General features: G+C 40.2%; 1 protein-coding gene and 1 pseudogene across 1 annotated transcript; both read left to right on the top strand.

The window, feature by feature from the left end:
- The first annotated feature begins 10,153 nt into the window (after positions 1 to 10,153).
- Positions 10,154 to 11,092, top strand: LOC142446470 (olfactory receptor-like protein OLF2). Its single transcript, XM_075548220.1, has one exon. The coding sequence runs from the start codon at positions 10,154 to 10,156 to the stop codon at positions 11,090 to 11,092; it is 939 nt and encodes a 312-aa protein (XP_075404335.1).
- A 13,044-nt stretch (positions 11,093 to 24,136) lies between these two features.
- Positions 24,137 to 25,292, top strand: LOC142445715 (olfactory receptor 5AP2-like; annotated as a pseudogene).
- Positions 25,293 to 25,892: the final 600 nt, after the last annotated feature.

A 25,892-nucleotide genomic window follows, 5' to 3' on the forward strand; every position in this document is an offset into this window, starting at 1 on the left:
CAAGGGTACATGTGAGATCATCCAGGGCTGCAACTCCCATGTTTACATGCAATCACCGAACAAGTCTGCCCAAAAAGTCCATCCAAATTGCCTTCCGAATAACAGAATATCAGCTTTCTAGTGAAGGAATGAAACCTCACTGGGATAAACTGGTAGCCAAAGCCCCCAGCAAAATTAGCTGTATGCATTTAACAGAAGCATTCCTCTGAAGTCTCACAAAGAGAAAGTCCAGTATTCTGTGACACTTTGGAAATGGTGCCACCTTTCTTTCAAATGACACACAAAACAGTAACAAGCCCCAACAACCTCAATGTAAAAACAGGGTAAACCAAAGGCAATTTCAGAAGAACTCCTGAACCTAAAGGTATGTATAGAAGAAGCAGATATTGATCTGTCACAGAAAGAAATCTTCAGAATGTTGCTTAGAGTGATACAGGACATGAGGGGATAAAAAAATAAAAAAACAAAATCTCCTGATCTACTAAGCAACAACAGACTAGATAGGACAATAAGCCCAGTTTCCGTCTCAGTGATTCTGCAAATAGCTGGGGAGGCCCTGCCTGTCCTGGGGGCCTAAATGGGGCAGTGAGAACACCACAGTGCACTCCCCCCCCCCATCTCAAGCTACAGTGCTACATACAGTACGAGGCAGATACACCAGCAAACTTCAGCAATCACCTGACGCCTAGCCACGGGTGCGATCTTGCCTTTGAAGTAATCCCACATAGCATCTGTGGAACCCTACATCAAACGGGCACACCACCGGGCTACCTTAAGGAAGAGTTGGAACTCCTCCAGCTTCATAGACAGGTGATCAAATCTCTGTTATCTCCTTACCTACTACTCTGTTTTGTCTCACTCTATTCACTCGACCTTCTCTCTTTCCCACCACGTTCAGTCTCAAGGAGCTCAGGTTTGTGTTGGGTTTTTTTTCTCTCCTTCTTCTTTTTCCCTCTTTTTTTTTTCTTTTTCCCTATTTATCCTCTTCTCTCCCACTCTCTGCTAACATATGCCACTACTGGCTTCCATATCATTACCCTCCGCTTAGGAAAAATCAACCCAACTAGAAGGAGGAACTCCAGCCGGCCCTCCGTGGGAGTACTGTACACCACACAAGGTAGCAGGTACAAACATCTACACCACAAGCGCTGCTGAGGAAACTTCCATCGGACCTCTAAGGCTATCTCGTCAATAGGGCAATTCTGCCTAGCACCACTGGGTCCTGGCATTAAAAGGGCACACAAACCTGCCATTGTAGGGCAGAGTCTAAACAAGTCTGGCCCCACATTCAAGCAATTATGGATCGGTTAGCACTTTATTCTTTATTTCCTCCTTCTCGCTCTCTTCTCTCTTTACCATCACAGCCAATATTGGTGAACTCAGTTGGGGGTTTTCCCCCTAGGTTCTCTTTTTCTTTCTTTCCTCTTTCTGTCTTTGTTCTCTTTGCTTCTCTCTTTGCTTGTATGATTTTTCTCTGCTCACTCCCATTCCTTTCACATGCCACTACTGATTCCCTGACCCCTACACTCCGCCTAGGACAACTCCATCCTCCCAGTGGGCAGCTTGACCCCTAAGACAGTGCTACACACAGGATGAGTCAGTGCTACACACAGCACAGCATGGGGTCAGCTATTTCTTTAACTATTTTTAAAATTCTCTCTCCTTTCCCTTCCATTTCTCTTCTCTTTATCTTTTTTATGTTCTTCTTTCACCTTATTTTCTTTTTTCCTCCTCTTCTAACTCTTCTCTTTTTCCTAACACAGGCTCAGCAAATTTGGTTTTCCTTTTTAATTGTTTTCTTTTTTTCTTTCTTTCTTTTTTTTTTTTTACTGTTTTCACTTACGTTTACTCTGTGCATTTTAGTGGGTGTCAGTTTGCTTGGCATTATTGCCCCAATCTGTGTCTACCTTTATCTTTTTCCTCTCCTATCACTCTCTTTCCTGTCTGCAATAGTTTATTGTGCCAGCCCAGCTGATAAACACAAGTGGGATTAATTTAAGGACAGAGAGATAAATGTCTCAGTGAGCCTCACCTTTCTTTTCTCTTGCTCTTTAATCATCAGACCAGTTTGAAGATGCCTTGGTGCCTCAGGACTGTGTTGCTGTAAGTTGAGGTCCCCTTAAGCCCACACGATTGGAATGTACATCCTTGGAGCTGGGGACAAACACTTAGTGAGAGTTGGTTATCTGTCTTGCTGTTTTCTGCCTGTGTATATATAGCCCAGCTCACTCTACAGAGGAGGAACTGGAAGCCCTCAAGACTAAAATTACTGCTAGTGCCTCAAAATTCTCTCAGGAAAGTGAGTTGCACTGAGCCATTTGTACTGCTTTATAATTTAACAGTTCATTTCTTGTGTGTGTGTGTGTGTAAACATGTTTAGAAAATTACTAGCAATCTGGTTTTGTCTCTCTAGAGAACCCTGTCTACCAAATTTTGCTCCCAGGAGCGCTTCTAGAGAAATAAAACCATAAATATGGGTTTCTTAAATTGTCTCTCCAACCTTATTAGCCTTAACAGCACTAATAATATTACTTCAACACCCCAAAATATGGAGATGTCTGCGACTCTTACTAATCCATTGTGTGAAACAGCAAACATAATGACTAAAGTAGCACCACCGATAGATGAAGTGCTGGTTAAAGGAGAGGCTCTGGGTGATCATATGTTTGATATTTTCTAGGAGTTTTGTAAGGATGACAAATATAGGCAAGCTTGTTGGCTGGTCCTTCTTACGATGGAAAATGCGATTAAGGATAGGGATGGCCTCAGAGCCTCAAAAGTGAGTTTCAGATGCAGACTAATGAATTTGAAAACTTACATCTGTGCCACAAAGGAGAGCCTTCTTTCCTCTAGTAAAAAAGCTGATATTGCTGAGAACCAGGTCCAGAGTCTCATTATATGAGTGGCTGAATTACAATGGCAGCTGAATTGCAGATCTAGAGTAGTGTCTGAAACCAAAGTAAGGGCATTAATTGGGAAAAGTTGGGACCCTGAAACATGGAATGGGAACATATGGGCTGATGATACACAAGAGAAGGGTATTGAGCCCTTAGAAACAGCTGAGCAGATGTGCCAGGTGAGGCTGCATCAGTAGCATTGCATGAGAGAGATGCCTTACAGGATATTACTCAGAGCACCCAGGAAACACCCTGACCATCCATTATTTCTGCTAGACCTGTCACTAAAATTAAGTCTCAGAGAGTTACTAAAGGTGAGGTTGAGATGATTACCAAAGAAGAAGCATGCTATATTCTGAAAGACCTGCTTGAGTTTCCAAATACATACAAACAGAGGCCTGGTGAATATCCCTGAGAACGGTTACTAAGGGTGTGGGATACTGGTACATGAAATGTAATATTAGACTGGTCTGAGTTTCTGTATATTGGACCCCTAACCACAGACTAAAATAAAGAATCTAATTCTATATTTGTTTGGTTCAATGAAGCATGGACTGCCAGATGGCGTAGATTAGACCAACAGGAAGTACCTGACTTACTTTGGTACACTGTAGAGGAAGGCATTCAAAAGCTTAGATAAATTGGTATATTAGAATGAATCTATCAGGATATTCCCCTAGACCCAAAAAGGGGGTATCCTGAGGACATGCCCTTTATCACAATCATAAGGAACAACTTTGTGAAGTGGGCCCCAGCATCTCTTAAGACTTCTGTAATTGCTATTTTATGTGCACCAGGATTAAGCGTGGGCACTGTCCTAAGCAAACTCCCACATTTGCCCAAAATGGGGTTGATTGGTCCCCGTGATGGTAGAGGGCAGGTGTCAGCACTGAATTAATAGAGACATTGTGGGCTTGGCTATGATAGAAAACAAGGTTTCAATAGAAATCAAAGCAACCTGTCTCATGTGGAATTATGGTATTGGCTACTTAGCCACGGTGTCCCTAGAATGGAAATAGATGGGAAAACCCACTAAATATTTATGTGATCCATACAGGTGAAAGAATGGTAGATCATGTGAACAGCAGAATAGACAGTCATGATCACTCAATCAATTCCCAGACCTGAGCCAGTGTACAGACCCACAACCCCATGAATGACAGGGAGGCCAATTCCCTTTGAAGAAGGACTCTGCTATATCACTGAAGGTCTATAATGTTAGTCTTTATGTTAGCCTTTCACATAGCCTTTATGTTGGTCTTTCACAAGAGTGACTGCTCATTGGAGAAAGGAAATAATCAAACATGAGAGAAAGGATCAGGTACTCAATAGAGGGGATGAAATCTGCACACCAAAGCGAAATGTGGGAGCTAATGGAGGAGATAATAGAAGCTACATGCAAGATCACAAATCTTATTAAATGACTTGAGGAGGCAGAGGAACGTGTCGGTGATCTCGAAGAAAAGTAGATATGCTTCATCAAACAAAAGACACAGTCAAATAAAATAATAAAAGAGGCAGAAGAATCCTGAGATCAATGACAGATGCTATGAAGAGGAAAATTATTTGAATAATTGGTCTACCAGAAAGGGATGCAACAAACACGTTGACAGATAAATAAGTGAGGGCGATTCTGGAACAAACTTTTCCAGTTTAATGAATGCAAATCAGACACCCAGACAGTGAGCATAGAGGACACCAATTAGAATTAACCCCATGAAAAACTCACTAAGGCATGTGATAGTTAAATTATCAAACTTTGAGGAAAAGGAAAATTTTAAGAGCAGTAAGAGAAAGGAAGACAGCAACATACAAGAGTATGCAGGTAAGAATATATTCAAACCTATTAAGAGAAACCATTACAAAGAAGAGATTGGAGTAACATCGACCAAAATCTTAAAGCAAAAAACACCTGTCCAAGATTCTTCTACCTTGCCAAATTATCTATTAAGATAGAAGGAGAGATAAGGGTCTTCCCAGAAAAAGAAAAACTCAAAGAATACGCCATAAGACACCCAACCGTGCAGAAGATGGTAACCGACTCTCTAAGGTCCGAAGACCAACATCCACCAAGCACAAGCAGGAGACCACCATATAGTCCACCTCCATCCAGATGTTGTTATGTCAATAACAACTACCAGGTTAACGTGACCTCAGAGAGAAGAGAAAGCAAGAATGAAGCCCCACACACAAGATGAAACAAAGAAATCACACATTCAACAATGATAGTTTGGGACTTTAATACACCACTATCACAGAAAGATCACTGTGAGAGAAGCTCAGCAAGGAGGCTACAGAACTAAACAATACACTTGGTCAACTGGACCTGATAGACATGCATAGAGCTTTCCATCCAAATGCAAAAACTTTCACATTTTTTTCAACTGCTATGGCTCATATTTTAAGAATAGACCACATGCTGGAACACTAGTTGAGCCTTAGTCATTTCAAACACATAGAGATTACTCAGATGTTTTTCTCTGATCCCATGCCATAAAGCTGGTTAATAATAAAAGGATGACCAGAAAAACAAGGGCAAACGATTAGAGGATGAATAATGATTTTCTACAACATAAATTCATACTGAACCAAATTAGAAAAAATGTGGGAATTTTCTAGAAACAAATAAGAATGAGAATACAATCAAAACTTAAGTGATAATGTGAAAGCAGTTATCAGAGGTAGATTGATATCAATAAATGCATATATGAAAAAGGAAGAGACATGACTGATCTGCTATCAGAAATCTTCCAGAAATTTGAACAGTCAAGAGAACAATATGGAAAAGAAAAGAAATAATAAAAATTAGGACAGATTTAAAGCAGTGGGAAGACAAAAGAATGATGAAAAAGATTAATTCTGCAAAAAGCTAGTTCTATGAAAGGATCATCACAACCGACAGACCACTGCAAACCTAACCAAGGAAAGGAAGGAGCAAACATCAATAGCAGGATGAGGAATGAAACAGGATAAATCATAACAGACCTCAATGAGATTAAAAGGATAATGACAAAGGACTAGGAAAGTCTTTAATTAATTCAACAACATGGAAGACATGAAAATACTTGGACAAACAATCCCTCCCTAGGTTTTCCCAGATAGAGGTCAAGAACCTCAACAACCCCTAGCAAAAGAAGAAATAAATAGGGCTATCAAGAAGCTATGAACAAAAATACTCCCAGAGCAGATGGCGTCACAGGAGAGTGCTACCAAGCATTCATGGAAGAGTTGACACCAATCCTCCACAAATTAGTACCAAGCATAGAAAAGGATAGCAAACTCCCAAAGTCATTCTATGAAGCAAGTATAAATTTGAAACCAAAACAGGGCAAAGATCCCACAGGAATAAAGAACTACAAACAATATCTCTAATGAACATAGATGCAAAAATCCTTAACAAGTTATTGGCCAGTAGAATAAAACATACATCCCACCATGATCAAATAAGATTCATGCCAGGGATGCAGGGATGGGTTATCAATCCATCAATATTGCACGACACATTGATAAGAAAAAGTATAAGAATCACATGATAATATCCATAGATGCAGAGAAAGCATTTGCAACATCTATCACCCATTCTTAATTAAGACACTCGAAGATAGGACTGGGAGGAAAATTCCTCAAATTAATACAAGCTATCTACCGAAAGCCAACAGTCAATAGCATAGTCAACAGAGAAAAGAAAAAACAATCCCACTGAAAAAGGGGACCAGACAAGTATGCTCCTTGTTCCCACTCTTATTTAGCTTCGTACTGGAAGTCCTACCTGAGAAGGTAAGACAGAGGAATGACATTAAATGTATCCAACTTGGAAAGGAGGAGGTGAAACTAAAGCAATTTGCAGACGACATGATTCTATGCATTGAAAATACCAAAAGTTCCACAACAGGGTTACCAACAGTGATAGTGGAATATGATATAGTGGCAGGATATAAGATTATCGAAAATAAGTCTATTGGTTTGCTATCTACTTCGGACAGGACCATGGAAGAGGAGATCAGGAACTTAGTACCCTTCACAATAGCCAAGAACAAATTGAAATATCTAGGAATATAATTAACTAAAAAGACAAATATCTTATAAAAGAAAAACTACAAGACCCTACTATGGGAAACCATAAGGGAACTCCACAAATGGAAGAATACCTCATGTTCATGGATTGGAAGACTCAACATAGTAAAGATGTCAATCTTACCCAAGGCACTTTATAAGTTTAAGGCTAATCCAATTCAAATACCAACAACCTTCTTCAAATAATTGGAAAAACTGACTACCAATTTCATATGAAGAGAAAATATGCCTTGAATTAGCAGAGAACTACTCAAGAAAGACAGTGTTGGAGGCCTTGCTCTACTTGACTTTAATACCTACTACACAACCACAGTGATCAAAACTGTGTGGTACTGTCATAATGATTGATACTCAGACCAATGGAAAAGAATAGAAAACCCAGAAATAAGACTATAAGCATATAGACAACTGATCTTTGATTAGGACTTAAATACATGAAGTGGAAGGCAGATGTCCTTTTTAACAAGTTGTGCTGGAAACAACAGATATCAACATGTAAAAAAAAATGAAACCAGATGTTTACATCAGCCCATGCACAAGAACAAACTCAAGGAGGATCACAGACCTAAAAGTAAAGTTCCAAACTATCAGAACCATCAGCAGAGGAATCAGGACAAACCTAAGAACCTTGGCCCACAGAATACATAGGATAATTGCAATGAAAAAGGGTGCACACATAGGTGAACTTGAAAGTCACAAGTGGGATTTTCTAAGGTTAAAACATCTATGTGCTTCGAAAGACTTCACCAAGTAGGTAACAAGGCAACCCACATACTGGGAGAAGATTTTTAGCAGTGACACAACAGACAATCGGCTTAATACTAAGATCTACAATATCCTCCTGACCTGCAAAAAAGAGGAAAACAGTTAACCTTCTGAGGAAGTGGGCCAAAAAATTCAAAAGAAGTTTCACTAGGGAGGAGACCCTAATGCGGGTGTATGAATGTGGGTGTTTGTGCAGTGTGTCGGTGGGTGCATGCAAGTAGTGTGTATTATAAAATTAAAACACAATACTTATATAATAAACAGTACACCTAAATAATGTTTACAATTTTCCAGTTAATTGGAGGTCATTTAAATATATATTTTAATGTAAGTGTAAGATTACATTGGACATCACATTAAAGACTATTAAAGCAATTGTGAAAAAAGTTAGGATTCATTTAGGCAGTCTCCCTACCTGTGTAAAACAGCAGATGATTAGCCATGTAATTATATAAATAATTCATTCCCACAGGACAATCTGTTGAATACCCAGGGATCATATACTGGGCTTGGTATAAAACCAATGACATCAGAAGATAACAGTGAAGGTCTACGGCTAGAACTGCACCAAAGAAATAAGTCACTGATCTGGTATCAGGCGCTGGTGGTGATTGTTTTCATTGAGTTTTTATATTTTATATTTATTTTTCCTGTTTTCCACTTGGAGGAGGTTAGGTCTCTGTATTTAAGCTTTCATTGTAGCTAAATATATTAACACCCAAAGTTATCAAAACATAAAATAAAATGCAAATAGCAGTTGGGGAGGCAGTCAGAAATGTTTTTGTGATGTTACTACTTTTAGTCTCTTTTGCTTCTGTATTACAGGATCTAGCTACAAAACTGGGGAGGCAAGGAACTTCAGAGCATACAGTTTGGATTGCCTTGAACTACTAATGGTAAGAACCATGAACTTGACCTTTAAATTATCAAGGAATAATCTACAAAAATAAGTATTATGCTAAGAGTTATCATAATACTGCATAGATGCATGTGAACATAACATGACTTAATTCTGATGAAAATGCACAGAAAATTCTCTAAATCAAACCAAACCTAATACTGTGAGTCCATCTGACTTGTGAGACCCAAAGTATTATAAGTTGAATTATGTTTCACAGTTTTATCTAGGATGAAACTTTGTGAAAATAGGTTTCCAGGTTTGTCTACCATAATGCTAACCTATTAGGTTACTAGTGTTTAACCCATTGTGCTGCCCAAGGACCTTGTGAACTCTGTAATTTAAATGTTGACATAAAACTTGGAGCTATACGATATTTGATCTAATGAAAGGAACAGAGAAAATTCAGGTTTTATAGCAAAATGTGTCTAACAAATCAGATGGAGCCAGCTATCAGATAAAGTACCATTTGTGGGCTTAAAGGCTTGTCTCCGAACAAACAGTCATCTAGGTGAGCTGTCACCTAAGTCCACATGGAAGAACAACACCAGCATTAGACATCAAAGGATTATAAATCTAGTAACCCAAAGTCAAATATGGAATAGTATCAGAGTCTAAATTGTGAGAATCTGGTTTACAGAAGGGTATAGTTGACAGTGGGAGTCCAGATACATTTGTGGGAACTATGCAAGAAACAAGCCTCCATTGATCTCCCTCTATCCACAATTAAGGGATGGGAGAAAAATGTTTACTACACATGGTACTTTAGAAAGGTGAGTATAGAAGATCAAAAAGATAAACAAGACTTGAAAAGTTAAAATCTGTCACTTCATCCCACTCTGATGCATGCCAGACCTGATATGGTTTTCAACATTTTCTGTATGCTTGTTGTGTTTTGAATTGTTTGCTTGTATTAGGGTTTATGTCAGAGGTGTTATGTCACTGAGGGTCACCCCCATTGAAATTGTGTTATGTGTCTTTCTGTTTGGGCGTATATGGAACCAGGATTGATAAATCTATGGAGATGGCAAATAGAATAGAGTTTTGGGTGGTGATTGTGGTGGTGGTGGTGGAAGTGGTGGTGAATAAAGTGTTGGTGGAAGGTGGGGAAAAGAGAGACTATGTCAAAGAGCCAAGCAAGAAAAAGAATATTTAGAAACTGATTGTGGTAGCAATTGTACAACACTGCTAGATGTGATTGAACTATAAAAAGGCGTGATATATGTATTAGCTTCAAATATGATCAGTTAAATCAAAGAAAGAGAAAAGAAAGTGAAGCTATAGAAATGTAAAAGGTAATTCCGCCATAGCAATTTCATAGATCTGCTCTTCTTTCAATATCTTACTACCCGAGTCAGTTCCATTCCAGCAAACCTAACATTCTTTCTTTACTTATTTTTAATTATTAAAAACAAAAGTTACAAAGGACCTGGGGATAAACCATGAGTACGGTAAGCAGATGCTAATTTTCCCCTCCCTTTCCCTCCTTTCAGAGCCAGGAATTTCATGGATCTAAGCAATGGCTGCAGAGAACCACACATTGTTTACTGACTTCATATTTTTAGGATTTTCTGACAGAAAAGATGTGCAGCAGGGGCTCTTTGTGCTGTTTCTCCTGGTGTATGGCATCACTGTGATTGCAAATCTAGGGATGATCCTACTGATCAAGGTGGACCCTAGACTTCACACGCCCATGTACTACTTCCTGAGCAGCCTGTCCTTCTGTGATGTTTGCTACTCCTCCACTGTCTCTCCCAAGATGCTGGCTGACTTCTTATCTGAGTCAAAGAGGATTCCATATAACATGTGTGCCATCCAGATGTACTTTTTCGGGGCATTTGCTGATGTGGAATGTCTCATGTTGGCTGCTATGGCCTATGACCGTTATGTAGCTATTTGCAATCCACTCCTTTACACAATTGCCATGTCTGGGGGGGTCTGTACCCGGCTAGTGGCTGGTGCTTACATTGTAGGGTTGGTGGATTCGGCAATCCACACATGCTGCACATTTCGCCTTTCATTCTGCAAGTCCAATGTTATCAATCATTTTTTCTGTGACATCCCTCCCTTACTAGCCCTCTCTTGCTCAGATACATCCATTAATGAGATTGTGATGTTCACTTTCATTGGGTGTGTTGTGGGGTGCAGCATTGTAACGGTCCTCCTCTCCTATAGCTATATTATAATAACCATTCTTAGAATGAACTCCGCTGAGGGGAGACGCAAAGCCTTTTCGACATGCGCCTCACACTTAACCGCGGTGGCTATATTCCATGGTACTCTCTTGTTCATGTATTTCCGACCAAGTTCGAGCTATTCAATGGACACGGACAAAATGGCATCTGTGTTCTACACAGTTGTGATCCCTATGTTAAACCCACTCATCTACAGCCTGAGAAATAAGGATGTGAAAGGTGCCGTCAAAAAAGCAGTGAGCACTAAATTATCTTCTGGCTAAACATGTACAACTGTCACATTAAAATATATAGATGTATTTAAAACTTGTTAGAGCTAGTGGCCTTTGAAAAAGTGCCTGCAGTTTCCTCAATATAATCTTTGTGGATAGTTTCCTGTGTGTGTTGTTGGTTTCTTTGGGCCTCCATGGATGTTGTCATGTTCAGTGCCCTCAAGTTGATTCTCACTCCTAGGGGTCCTGTGCACAACGTGAGGAAACCCTGCCCGGGTCTGCACCACCATCCTCACTGTGGCTCTGGTCCAGGCCATTGTAACAGAATCTGTATCAGCGCATTGGGTAAAGGGCTTCCTGTTTTTTGCTGACTCTCTCCTTTGTCAGACATTATGCCTTCTCCAAGCGTTGTCTCTCCTAAGAACATATCCAGTGAGTGAAACAAAGCCTTCTCATCCAGGCTTATAGGGAGTAATTATCTCTGTACATCCTCCTAGACAGATCAATTGAATATACGGAGCCATAATAATTTACCTTAATGTTCTCTCTATGTAAGAAGAAACTATAATAATGAATCAAAGTTGTTATTATTAATAGAAGATCCACTATTCTTTGCCATGAGTAATCCAAGTAAGATTTCATGAGTTATAATAGTGTATAACCTCTTGTACAACTACAACATACTTAACACTGAAGGTCAATTGTTTTCAGGTATATGGGGAAATGTGGGCTGCAGTTGTTTGATCCTTGGGTACATGAGGGAGGACTACCACCTTCCATGGTTCAAAGCCCGTGGGCAATGTTGGTGGATCAACCACGGGACCTGATGAAGCAGCGCTTTTCCTGACTCTCTGCCTGAGATAAAACAAACACTTTTCCTCCTGATCCCTGGCGAAGCTGCAGGAGCAGCAGTTAGAAAACTCAGCAGTGATCTCCTATTGCCATCCTTGTCCTCCCCTCCTGTCCATAAATATGTTGGCAGATCTGTTAATGCTTCTTTGTATACCCTCAAATCACAGTAACCTGTCCTTTTTTGTAAATCTGCCATGTGTTGCAGGCTACATGCAGGAAGGGTAATTAAACCTGCCTTGAATAAAGTTCAGGGACTTGAAGCAAATAGGCTATAAGGTCCCCCATGACTCAAAGTTTGTCTTATCATTTCTTTTTTCTTTGTAAATCATGTCCCTGTCAAAACTGTTAGATGCGTAAGATTATATTATCTTATAGGGAAAGACTATTTGGAGAAAAGTTTTAGAATTTATTTTATCCACTATATCATCTTGGTTACTCAAAACTGTTTTGTTACAGTGCTTATAGGCAGCTACACAATGTCATGAAACTGTACTTTACAAATATCTGTACCAAAAATTTTTAATAATGGCTCGAGTAGATTTTCTCAAGTTCATAATTTATAGTCACATCATCTATTTAGTTTATCTTCCTTGCAAATGACAGTTACATATTACACAATCAGAAGAATGTTTTAATTTGCTGAATGACTTCTATAACATCATCTTGTTCTGAACAAAACACACTGGGCATTAAAGACAGATCGGGGGTTAATTGTAATGACAATAAATGGAAGTACACAATAAATTAGATAATTCAATTAATTGTAATGATAGCCTCCCTGTATGGTTTCTGGGGATTATTTTAAAAATTTTATGTTTTTCTGTAGTAACTTTTTCAGGTTGCCTGATCATATCTTCCACTTCTTTCTGGAGTCTACAGAAAAGGAAAAAAGGAGAGGTTAATAAAATCTTTTGATCCTGTTGACCATGCTTACTGTTACCTTTCATTCTTTTTCTTATAGAACACACTTTTCACACTCCTCAATGGCAAATATCATTGCCCAAGTATAATATTAATGCCTCCATGAGTGCATTATAAAACCAAACCAAACTCACGGCCATGAAGTCAATGTTGATTCTTAGTCATCCTGTAGGTCAGGGTAGAACTGCCCCCTGACATTTTCTAAGACTGTAGTCTTTACTGGGGTAGAAATCCTTCACCTTTTCCCACAGAACAGCTGATCATTTTGAACTGCTATACTTTCAGTTAGCAGGAAGATTTCCATATTCTGACTCATTTTTTAAAGATGAAGTACTGCTACAGGAGGAGGCAACCCTCTCACACATCTAGCTTATGCCAGAGCTCCAAGTAACCCATGACTTGATCCCTGGGATTTCCATCCTGACACAGCTGTGTTGCTCCTGAACGCCTCTGCTGCCACAGTCACCTCCTACAAATTGCCTCAACCCATCCCCCAGCCTGAGCTTCTTGCCAGAAACTTGAAAACTGCCTTGTGGAAACCCACACAGCCACTGTCTCCCAGGACCACTCCCCAAGGGGAGCTATTCCCTTCTCCCATAGTTTCCCTCTCTCTACATGACAGCAGGCCTGCCACTAAGTTCTGGTATATCCATCCATTAACCCAGGGTCCCAGGAGCTTAACTGAAGTCTATCTGTACCAAGTTAGGTCACCTTCAGCTGTGGGGCCCATCCACAGCATTACCTGAGACCCAAACACCCCTGTGGTGGCCGTGTCTGCAGAGCTTGCAGAGCACAGATCACAAGCCATTCAGCAGTGCAGTCTAACTGCGTGGCAGCATGACCCACCTGATTGGCACCCTGCCTGCTCAGCAGCGCTGCTCAGCACTTTCCCAGCATTCCCAGCCCACAAAAAGCACTTGAGAGTGCATCCTTGGTGTAGAGGAATACACCCCAAACATCCAAGCTGATTCCAGAGGCTAAGGCATAAGTGACCCGGGGTATGGGGCTTCCCATGCCACATTGGCCACAATATCTCAGACTACAATATGGGCCACGAACCACTGATTGCACCCGTCAGCCTTAGCGTTGCACCCACAGCTCCTACCACATGTCATCCACAGCAGCAGAGGCCTGTCCTATATAAACGTGGCACTCCCTGCCCACTGCTGACAGCTTCCCCCAGCATTTACATGTACCTCCACCCTGTAGAGGCTTTCCCCTGGAACCTGCACCAGTGGCAGGGGTGGTTCCTACTTTTTATCAGCACCCTCTCCATGGCAGTAAGTCCTCCCCAACATTTGTCTTCTACTGGCACCTTTAAAAAATTAAAAAACAAGGTTTCAAATAGTAACCTGAGAGCTAATTCTAATTCTGCCCAGTGACATTCATACTGTCTCAAACCTCACTCCGGTCACTGAGGCTCCTCACTATCATCAGTCACTGAATCGGTATAGAAACCTCTCTACATAGAATTCTGAACCACTACTATATTAGGCCACAGGCAGCCCTCGAAAACACGTTTAACAGTAACACAGAGAAAGAGCTTAAAGTCCGTTGGTCTCCCAGAAACATAGTGCCCACTTCTACAATGCTGTCACATAAACAGCAGCATAGACCGACACTCCAAAGAACAACAACAAACAACAGAAAGACAAAACACAAGAGCAGAGCTAATCATGCCCTTAAAGAATTAGATGTGGATCTGCCACAAAATGAAAATTTCAGAAGGTCGCTTTGAGTAATATAGGAGTTAAGCGAAACAACGCAGAATAAGGACGCAATGATAGAGGATATGAAGTCTGTGATATAAGGGATTAAATCTTCGACAGAGGTGATGAAATGCATGAACCAAAGGGAAATACAGGAGCTAACTGATAAGGTAACAGAAGCTACAAACAAGATCGCCAATATTATGAAGAGACTAGAAGAGGCAGAGAACCATATCAATGATCTTGAAGACAGCCAGACATACTTCAGCAAATAAGAGAGAAAGCAAAATAAGGTAATAAAAGAGGCAGATGAAATCCTGAGATCAATGACAAATGCTATGAAGAGGAACAATTTTCAAATAATGGGTCTATCAGAACAGGACACAACAAAGAAATCAACAGAAAAATTAGTGAGGAACTTTCTGGAGCCTCTTTCCCACCTTAATGAATGAGAATCAGACACTCAGAGAGGAAGCAGAGAAACACCAATTAAAATAAACCCCAAGAAGTTCTCAGCGAGGCAGATAATAGTTAAAATGTCAAACTTTGCAGTAAAAGAGAAAATTTTAAGAGCAGCAAGATAAGGAAGGCTGTCACATACAAAGGGACTCAGGTATGAATATGCTCAGACCTATCAGCAGAACCCATGGCAAGGAAGAGGGAGTAGTGTAACATATTCCAAAACCTTAAAGAAAAAGATGCCTAGCCAAGAGTCCTCTACCCTGCCAACTTATTTATTAAGATAAAAGGAGAGATAAGGGTCTTCTAGGATCAAGAAAAAGCTCAAAGAATATGCCATAAGACACCCATCCCTACGGAAGATCCTCGCCGACTCACTATTGTCTGAAGACCAATATCCACTAAGCACAAGCAGGAGATCACTATAGAGTCTAACTCCATCTAGAAGCCAACATGCCAATAACAATTACCTGGATATGGATTTGCCTTCCCTGCATGCAATGCTTCTGCCAAGACTACCTTTTGTTAAGTTACTGAATGCCTTATACTGGCATGGCATCTAACATAGCATTGCTTCAGATCAAGGAACTCACTTCATAGCAAAAGCAATGTGGCAATGGGCCAATGACCATGGAATCCACTGGTCATATCATGTTCCTCATCATCATGAAATTGATGGCTTGATAAAAGATGGAATGGGCTCCTAAAGACACAATTATGCTGTCAACTAGGTGGCAACAACATGCAGGGCTGGGGCAATGATATCTAGGAAGCTGTTTATGCTCTAAACCAGGGGCCAATATATGGTGCTGTGTCTCCAATAGCCAGAATTCATGGGTCCAGGAACCAAGGGGTGGAAGCTGGAGTGGCACCACTCACTATTACTCCTAGTGATCCACTTGCAGCATTGTTGCTTCCTGTCCTAGCAACCCTGTATTCCTCAGGCCTGGATGTCCTGGTCCCAAAGTGAGGAACTCTCCCACCTGGAAACACAGCAAAGATTCCTCTGAACTAGCAGCTGAGAATGCTCCCTGGCAACTTTGGGCTTCTCATGCCTTTGAATCAACAAGTCAGGAAGGGTGTCACTGTACTGAGTGATGTGATTGATACTGATTACCAAGGAGAAATTGGACTGGTGCTACATAATGGAGGTAAAGAAGAATATATCTGGAATCCAGGAGATCCCATAGGCCGACTCTTAGTGCTTCCATGCCCGGTGATTAAAGCAAATGGTAAGTTACAGCAACCCAATCCTGACAGGAAGTATAATGACCCAGACCCCTCAGGAATGAAGGTCTGGTCACCCCTCCAGGCAACAAAAAACAGAGGCTGCTGAGGTGCTTCCTGAGAGCAAGGTCATACAGAATGGGTAGAAGAAGGTATTTCTACCTTCAGCTACGACCATGTGATCAATTGCAAAAATGAGGTTTTTAATTGTCAGCGTATTCACTTTATATGTGCTTATTGAATATATTTCCTTTGTTCATGTATAATATATCAGAAACATTTGGACTCAGCTTATTTTCACTTATATTTATGATAGATTTTTGATGTTAAGTATAAATGTGATTTCATTAATGTCTGGAAATTATATATGGCTGAAGAAGTGTGTACAGGTGCCAAGTTGGAAGGGGTGGATTGAGATAGTTAACATTTATTATGCCAGCATGGCCAATTAACACATCTGGGATTAATTGATGGATGAAGAGATAAATGGCTTGGTGAGTCTCGCCTCCTTGTCTCTTTCTCTTTGATCATTGGACCAGTGTGCAGCTTCCGTGCATATTCTGTGGCTCAATTTGTAAGCTACACTACCTGTGGGACACCTAACCTCTGGGCTGTGTCGCTGTAATTTGAGGTTTCTTCAAGACCTGCTTTGCCACACTATTGGAATTTACATCTCTTGAGCTGGGGACAGTCGGACCCTGTCATCTGTCTGACTGTTGGTGACCTGCCTTGTTGTTTGCTGCCTGTGCCCGGACAGCCTGAATGGCTCTACTGAGGTCTAACTACCCGGCGGCCCTCAAGACTCGAAAGACTGCCAGTGTCTCACAACTGTCTCACGGGAGTGAGTTACACTGAGCCATTTGTACTGCTTTATAATTTAATTTACTGTTTATTTCTTATGTTATCTATCTATATATCATCATCATCTATGTATCATTATTAGCATTCTGGTTTTGTTTCTCTAGAGGATTCTGTTATGCAAATTTTAATGAAAGATTTGGGAATGAGAGGGGTTGCATAGAAATTTGTGACTCACGTTCTGACTGACCAGGTAAAAGTGCATCAAGAGGAAACATTGTGCTTTGAAAACACAGTTCCGAAGCAACCCACACTTTTCCTGAATGTCATTAGTGGTGATGAGACATGGTGCTACTCTTAAGACCCTGAAAGCAAGCATCAATCAAGCCAGTGGAAGGCATCATCATCACCTCACCTCCAAAAATATTCATCAAGATGAAGATGATGTTCATTTGTTTTTTGATGTGATGGGGATAGTGCATTTGGAGTTTGTTCCACCAGGTCAGACTGTTAATTAAGCTTTCTATTTAGATGTTTTTAAAAGGTTGTGTAATAGTGTGTGGCAAAATAGACCTGATTTGTGGTGGACTGGGGACTGGTTTTGCCACCACAACAATTCACCTAGTCATGCAGCCACCAGTTTGGGCCAGAAACCAGCACGCCTCTCTTGCCCCACCCATACTATTCACTTGACCTCACTGTGTAACTTCTTTTTGTTTCCACAAATGCAGAGAGACATGAAAGGACAGCAATTTGACAATGTAGAAGATGTGAAAGAAAAAAAATAATTTAGGTGCTGTCAACCATCCAAACAGATGAGTTTGAAAAATGTTTCCAAGGATGGAATCACAGATTTGACAAATTTGTTAAGTGTAATGGAGACTGCTTTGAAGGTGATAAGGGTTTTTTGTTAAAAAAACCAAACCAAACCAAAACAATACATATCTTTGCGGGGCGGGGGGAGGGCGTTAAGTTTGTTTTGTTTTTTTGGTGTGGGGTATGCCCTTGTGTGACGTAACATATGTTGATGTTTCTTTTGGGTACCTGTGTTAGTCTGAATAGGCTAGAGAAACACATTCATAGAGACACTCATATGTATATAAAAAAAGAGCATTAGGTACAAGAGCAATTGAATAATGAGAAAATATCCCAGCCCTGTCCAGATCAAGCCCTATGTTCAATATTATTCCATATGTCTGATAGCAATCTATAAAGTCCTCTTCAGACTCACAAAACACATAACACTGATGCCTAATTCAGAGAGATAATAGGCATGTGAATAGAAAGTCTTGTGGATCCAGTGGCGGTATAAACATCTCAGCACAGGTAGTGGTCTCCACGAGGCTACTTCAGCTCCAGATTTCTGGCACCTTCAGCTTCTCCCAGATTCTGGATGCTTCCTCCCCCCAACTACCATGATCCTAATTCTACCTTGCAAGACTGGATAGGGCACAGGTTGTACACTGGTGCATATGGGAGCTGGAGGCACAGGGAATCCAGGGTGGATGATACCTTCAGGACCAGGGGTGTGAGGGGCGATGCTGGGAGAGTGGATGGAGTGGGTTGGAAAGGGGGAACTGATTACAAGGATCCACATATGACCTCCTCCCTGGGAGATGGACGGCAGTGAAAGGGGGGAAGGGAGATTCTGGATAGGGCAAGATATGACAAAGTAACAATCTATAAATTATCAAGGGCTCACGAGGGAAGGGGGAGCAGAGAGGGAGGGAAAAAAAAGAGGACCTGATGCAAAGGGCTTAAGTGGAGAGCAAATGCTTTGAAAATGATTAGGGCAAAGAATGTATGGATGTGTTTTATACAATTGAAATATGTATATGTATGGATCGTGATAAGAGTTGTATGAGCCCCTAATAAAAAAAGAGTCAAAGTCACATATACCTCATGATCCCTGCTAGAATATTTTCCTTTACTCCAGTTGACTTCTCTATTCATCATTTACATAATCAACTACATGTCCACATTTTAAAGAAGTTTTCCTTTTTTTGTACAGTAGATTCAAACATCACACTTTAGACTAAGAGCACCCATCTTTTCATTTTATGATATTTTAAAACTCCTTATGAATTATTTAAATAATTATATATTTGAAGTTTGCCATTTACAATAGACTATAGGATTTATCATTTTGGAAACTACTGAATAGAACATAAAACATGTAGTACTGAGAAGTACAGGAGGCACGAAGTTTGTGCTCAATAGCTCCCAGAATAATTCAGTTAATGCATGAGAAAAATTGAACAAAGAACATTTTGATGCATTAAGAGCAGAGCCTTTTTCATTATTAAAGATGATAATGTTTAATCTGAAGACAATTTCCCTTGTATATATGTACCACAGTTTTTGATTCCTTAATTTGCTGATGGAATTTTGGGTTGTTTCTAACTCCTTCCGATTGTGAACTTCACCATAGTGAACGCTGGAGCACAGATGTCTGGCCCTAGTTTCTTTCTTGTGTCTTCTGGGCATGTGCCCAGGAGTGGGATTGCTGAGTTGTATGATAACTCAATTTTTATCTGTTTTAGATACTGCCAAATGGATTTCCATAGTGGCTGCACATACCACAAGTCCACCAGCTGTGGACAAGAATTTCTATCTAACCCCAGTCCTTCCAACACTTGTTACTTTCTGATGTTTTGAATTGGGCTAGCTTTGAGGGTATTAGGTAGTATCTCATAGTGGTTTTAACTTGCAGTTCTCTTTTGAATAATGATCAGGAACATTTTCTCATATGTTTATTGACCGTTTGGATTTCTGTACTTGTAAAACTTCTGTTCAGGTCCGTTGTCCACCTCCTTAGTGGGCAATTTATTTTTTTTCTTATTATAAGGTAGCAGAGTATTGTAGATTTTAGTAATAAGGTATTTGTGTGATGTGCCATTGCTAAAGATGTTTTCCCAGTCTGTGAGCTCTCTTATTATTCTCTTGTGGAATATTTTGATTTATACATGTGTTTTATCTTCAGCATATCCCACTTGTCAATTTGTGCCTCCCCTATTCTTCCCTATTTCCAAGAACTTATGTATTCCCTGCACCAAATTTCTCAGGTTTGTCCCTGTTCCCTCATTGATGGCCCTAATATTTTGGGGATTTACCTCAAAGTCTGTGATACATCTTGAGTTTATTCTTTTGCATGGAGTAGCATCTGGGGTCTTAAAGGCTTGAAGGTAAGCAATCAACTATCTAGCTCAGAAGCCACAAAGCTCACATGGAAGAAGCACACCAGTTGGTGTAATCATGAAGTGTCGAAGGGATCAGATATCAGGCATCATCAGAACAAAAAATCTTACCGTAGTGAATGAGCGGGGGAGTGTGGAGTGGAGACCCAAAGCCCATTTGTAGGCCACTGGACACCCCCTTACAGAAGGGTCTCGGGGAGGAGATGAGCCAGTAAGCGTGCGATGTAGCAACGATGAAAATTATAAATTTCTTTTAGTTCCTAAATGCTTTTCCCCCACCCCACCCCCACTATCATTATCCCAATTCTACCTTGAAAGTCTGGCTAGACCAGAAGATGTACACTGGTACAGATAGGAACTGGAAACACAGGGAATCCAGGGAAGATGATCCCTTCAGGACCAGTGGTGTGAATGGCGATACTGGGAAAGTAGAGGGAGGTGGCTTGGAAACGGGGAACTGATTACAAGGATCTGCATGTGACATCCTCCTTGGGGGATGGACAACAGAAAAGTGGGTGAAGGGAGACGTCAGACAGGGAAAAATATAACAAACTAATAATTTATAAATTATCAAGGGTTAATGAAGGAGGGGGATGGGGAGGGAGGGGGAAAATGAGAACCTGATGCCTGGGGCTTAAGTGGAGAGCAAATGTTTTGAGAATGATGAGGGCAATGAATGCACAAATGTGCTTTTCACAACTGATGTATGTATGGACTGAGATAAGAGTTGTATGAGCCCCTAATTAAAAAAATAGAGTCTTGTTTCATTTTTCTGTAGGTAGATATCCATTTTTCCCAGAACCACTTGTTGAAGGGGACAACTTTCAGCCATTTGATATTTTTGGGGACCCTTATCAAAGATCAGTTGTCTGAATGCTTATGATTTTCTTTCTGGGTTTTCAATTCTTTTCTCTTGGTCTGTGTATCTGTCATCAAAAAATTCTGCACTGTTTTGACCTCTGTGGCTGAATAATAGATGCTAAAGCCAGGTAAACCAAGCCCTCCAACTTTGTCCTTTTTTGGGAGTGTTCTGCTAATTCTGGGATTCTTCCATCTCCATAAAAAGTTGGTAATCAGTTTTTCCAATTCTCTGGAAAGTATGATGGTATTTGTATACTTGTATGGGGAAAGCATTAAGCTTATTTAGTGCCTGGGACAGAACTGACATCTTTACTATGTATAGTCTTTAGATCCATGAGCATGGGACAGTCTTCTATTTGTTGAGGTCACTCGTGGTTTCTTGTAATAGTGTTCTATAGTTTTCCTCATCTTTTTTTTTTATTCAGATATATCCCTAGATATTCAATTTGTGCTTGGCTCTTTTGAAGGGAACCACCTTTTTTGTCCCCCTTTCTGTGGTCTTGTCTGATGTATATTGCAGCCCGGTAGATTTCTGTTTGTTGACCTTGCGTTCTGCCACTCTGCCATATCCGTCTATCGCTTCCAGCATTCCCGCTTTGGAGCTTTTCAGATACTTTCTATGTAAACTCATATCATTTGAGAATAATGGTAGTTTCACCTCTCCCTTGCCCAGAAAAATACCTTTGATGTCTTTTCTTTGCCTTATGTTCTTAGGTAGGACCTCCAGTGCGATGCGAAATACAAGTGGGGTCTAGGGGCCTAAGGGTCTTGTCTGGCCCCCTTTTTCAGTGGTATTGTTTTCATTTGTTCTCCATTGACTACCACATTGGCTGTTCGTTTTTCATATATATTTTTTATTATATTAAGGAATTTTCCTTTTATTTTTTATCTGCATGAGTGGCACATACATACATAAAATTAGCTTCAAAACTGGCTTTTTAATGGGGGCAGGAAAATAATTTTCTTCTAGACTGGAAAATATTTTTATATCTCTGTAGAATTTTCATTTACATTGCTCTTGATTGTCTACAAGCTTCAGATCTGTAAATCAGGGCCAGATCAAAGTGGCAATAGCATGGTTAGGTGCAGAGCTGAGCCCATTTCAAAATCGTGTTTAATTTGTCCTTATTGAGAGAACAGAAATGATTGTGGCTATAATTAAACAGTTCAAGAGGTTGAAGAGTAATGAATTTATTAATATAAAGATTCCTTGAACTACATCTGTAGGTTAGATTCTGTATAAATTAGACATCCTGATAGACCCCCAGCAGGTTACTTTGCTGTCACTTACTGTGCTGTCATGTGCTCGTTTGCCAACAGTTAAAGAGCAAAACCAGGAGGATACTGAGATTATGGGTGCAAATTGATGAGCACTGGTGGCTTAGTGGTTATACATGGGGCTGCTGACCTGTGGTTCAAAGCCTCCCAAAGCTCCTCTGGGAAAAGATGAGATTTTCTGCTCCCCAGATTATTACTCTATAATCTCATTTTGAATCAGAATTGACTCTATGATGGTGGGTTTTTGAGTTTTGCTTTAGTCTTTGGGCTTTTTTAGAGAAGCATCTTTGTGGAGTTGGCTTTGAGAAGCAAGAATCCCATAGTGATTTTGTTCTACAACTGACCCACCCTCCAGCACTGAAATGGCTTTAATGCTACTCTTTGAGAAATTCACCTGACAATGCCTTTCAAAGGTTCACCCGACAGGGCCCTGAGCCCTGGTGACGCTATTAGGTAATCAATGGACTAATCCCCAAGGCTGGTGGCTTAAACCCTCCAGACCAATGGGAGAAAGATAAGGCTATCTTCTCTGATTAATATTTACAGCTCTGGAAAATATGTATGGTTGTTTTGAGTTGGCATTGTTTGCGGTCTTGTGGAAGGGGTGGTAGAAGGGGGAAACTGAAAGGGGGATCTACATGTAACCTCCTCTCTGGGGGATGGGCAGAGGAGAGGTGGGTGAAGGGAGACACCGGGCAGTATAAGATAGGATAAAATAATAATTTATAAATTATTAAGGATTCATGAGGGAGGGAGAAGTGGGAAGGGAGGGGGAGGGAAAAAGGAAAATGAGGAGCTGATTCCAGGAACCCACGCAGAAGGTGAATTTTGAGAATGATGAGGGCAATGATTGTATAAGTGTGCATTACACAAATTATGTGATAAGGGTTGTATGAGCCCCCCAAAAATGATTTTAAAAATAATGGATGTGAAAAGAAATTTTAAAAAGAAATTTCACATGTAAAGACCCCGAGGAACTGCCTGATGGTAGCACCACACTACACGAGTGAGTGTCTACTAAAATGTTATTGTTCTACATTAAGAAAACTATTCTCTGGCAAAGGGCTGAAATTACCTGAATTACAGAGCAGTATTTCCTTTACACTAAAACAGGAGTCTGCTAACTAAGTTCTAAGTATGAAAAACCTTATCTTACAGATAGAAACATTCTTTTAGATTCAATTATGCGTAGTAGAGACCAGCAGTGGTCCTGCTGGAGGTAGGCTCTAAAGGGATAACAGGGAATCTTCATGGCTGGAAGATGGTGAATGAAGAGAGCATAGATTGGATCTGACAAGATTTCCCATGGAGCCGCTCCTCAATTGACTTTTGCAATGGATATGATAAGAGGGGAAAACAGATTAGAATGATATCAGGCATGGGGTGGATTGGACAGAGGAAAAGTATTCAGTTTTGTTATTTGCATAGGATGTAGTGAAGAGAGTTAAAAAATATGGGTGAAGATCAAGCTTAGAGTCATCAACTTGCTTGAGGGTAGTGTCTAGAAACTGGTCTTAAAGAAATGACTAGCTTTAAGGGATATGAAAGGATACATTTAGCAATGCAATTAGAAAGTACTGAATTCCAAAGGTAAAATATGTGAAAACCTATGCATTACTTTGGAGTAACCAAAATATGAATGAGTCTTATAAAGATACTGGTTGCAATGTCTTTTCTATTTTAAAATTTAGCCTTAATTACTTTATTAATGTTATTGTTGCCAGTGTTATTATGAACATCATTATGATAGACAAGATTATTAGAAACATTGGCCTCGTTACTCTGCCACAGCTGCAGAAATCTCAAGGCACTGAAGCAAGATGAGGGAAGCGAATGGCAGAGTGAAGCCAGAGTTCTTGCTCCTGGGTTTCTGTGACCACCCAGAACTTCAGAGTCTCCTTTCTGTTGTGTTCTTTTCCATTCATTCTGTGACACTGATGGGAAATCTTGGGATGATTCTTTTTAATCACAAGCAGTTCACTTCTGCACACCCTTACGTAGTTTTTGATCTACATATTGTCTTTCATATAAGCCTGCTACCCTTCTTCTAGTGCTCCCAAATTACCTGTGGATTTGTTTTCTGAGAGGAAGACCATTTCTTACAATGGGTGTGCGACACAGCTATATTTTTTCTGTTCTTTGCTTGACACAGAATCTTTCCTTTGGGCCGCCATGGCTTATGATCCATAGCTATATGCAGCCCACTGTTTGTAACTTAGAGGATTTGCTGTTTTATCTAAGAAGATTGGTTGCCACCTTGCAATTGAAGTCTTTTGGGGGGACATCAGGAGTCCTATTATTCACACCACCAACACCTTCCATCTCTCTTTCTGCTCTAAAGAAATTAACCATTTCTTTTGTGACATTTCCCCACTCTCCTTGTCCTGCACAGATACTCGTGTGCCTGACATCGTGCTGGTGGTCTTTGCTGGTTTAGTTGAAGCTATCTGCCTTCTCACAGTTCTTCTCTCCTACGTTTTCATTATAGCCGCTATCCTCAAGACAGGCTCTGCTGAGGGAAGAAAGAAGGGGTTGTCCTTGTGCCTCCCACCTGATTGTTGTCACCATCTACCATGGCACTTTATCTCCATTTATTTGCGTCCCAGCACAGATCATTCACTGGATATCGACAAAGTGACCTCTGTGTTCTCTCTATTGATCATACTGATGCTGAATCCCCTGATTTACAGTCTAAGGAACAAAAATGTCAAAATGCCTTTAGAAAAACCATCACCAGGACATAATATTAAAACTAATATCTTCACATCACTTATGTTTATTGTTACTGTTTTAAATTTGGCATATTTATTTATAGAAAAGATCTACCCTTCTGTTTATCTAATATATTTCATGCCCTTACTCATTTTCTATTTCCATTCTAACCTTCTTTCACAGTTATTGGGGGTCAAAGTAGACTCATGGCGACCCACTCTGGGTTTTCAAGACTAATTGTTTATGGGAGTAGAAAGCCCATTCTTTCTCCCAAGGAGATGCTGGTGATTTTGACCTGCTTGCTACATGGATCATAGCCGAATGCATAACCGCTACACTATGAGGGCACAGTACACTATGATTACTTTCAATATCAGATGAGTCACTGACATCTTGTAGCTCTGTCTTTTTGTGGACATGAACAGAATACATTTAGATTTTGTTTCTATAGCTTAATATTACCCTCATACTGTAGTTTATAAATGAATTCACACTTTAGCTTAGCTGTTCAAATTTTAATTACACTAAAAATTCCTGCTTAAAATTAGCCCTTACCTGATTTTATATTTTCTGAATTCATCTTCAGTTGCAGATAGTATGGGTATGACTCAAATTGCATATGTGCTCCATTTGGGTATGACTCAAATTGCATATGTGCTCATTTTAAGACTTTCCACAATGTCTACCTTACATTGAACCTGCCGGCACCGACATTCTAGTCTATTCCTCTCTTAGATTTATTTATTTATTAATCATTTCTTTACCATTGAAATTATTTCTCTAGAATCTCTATTCTAGAGGAAAATACCACCTTTTGTTATAATAACAACCTAAAAT

The sequence above is a fragment of the Tenrec ecaudatus genome, chromosome 4 (assembly GCF_050624435.1).
Source record: "Tenrec ecaudatus isolate mTenEca1 chromosome 4, mTenEca1.hap1, whole genome shotgun sequence".
Taxonomy (NCBI): Eukaryota; Metazoa; Chordata; class Mammalia; order Afrosoricida; family Tenrecidae; genus Tenrec; species Tenrec ecaudatus.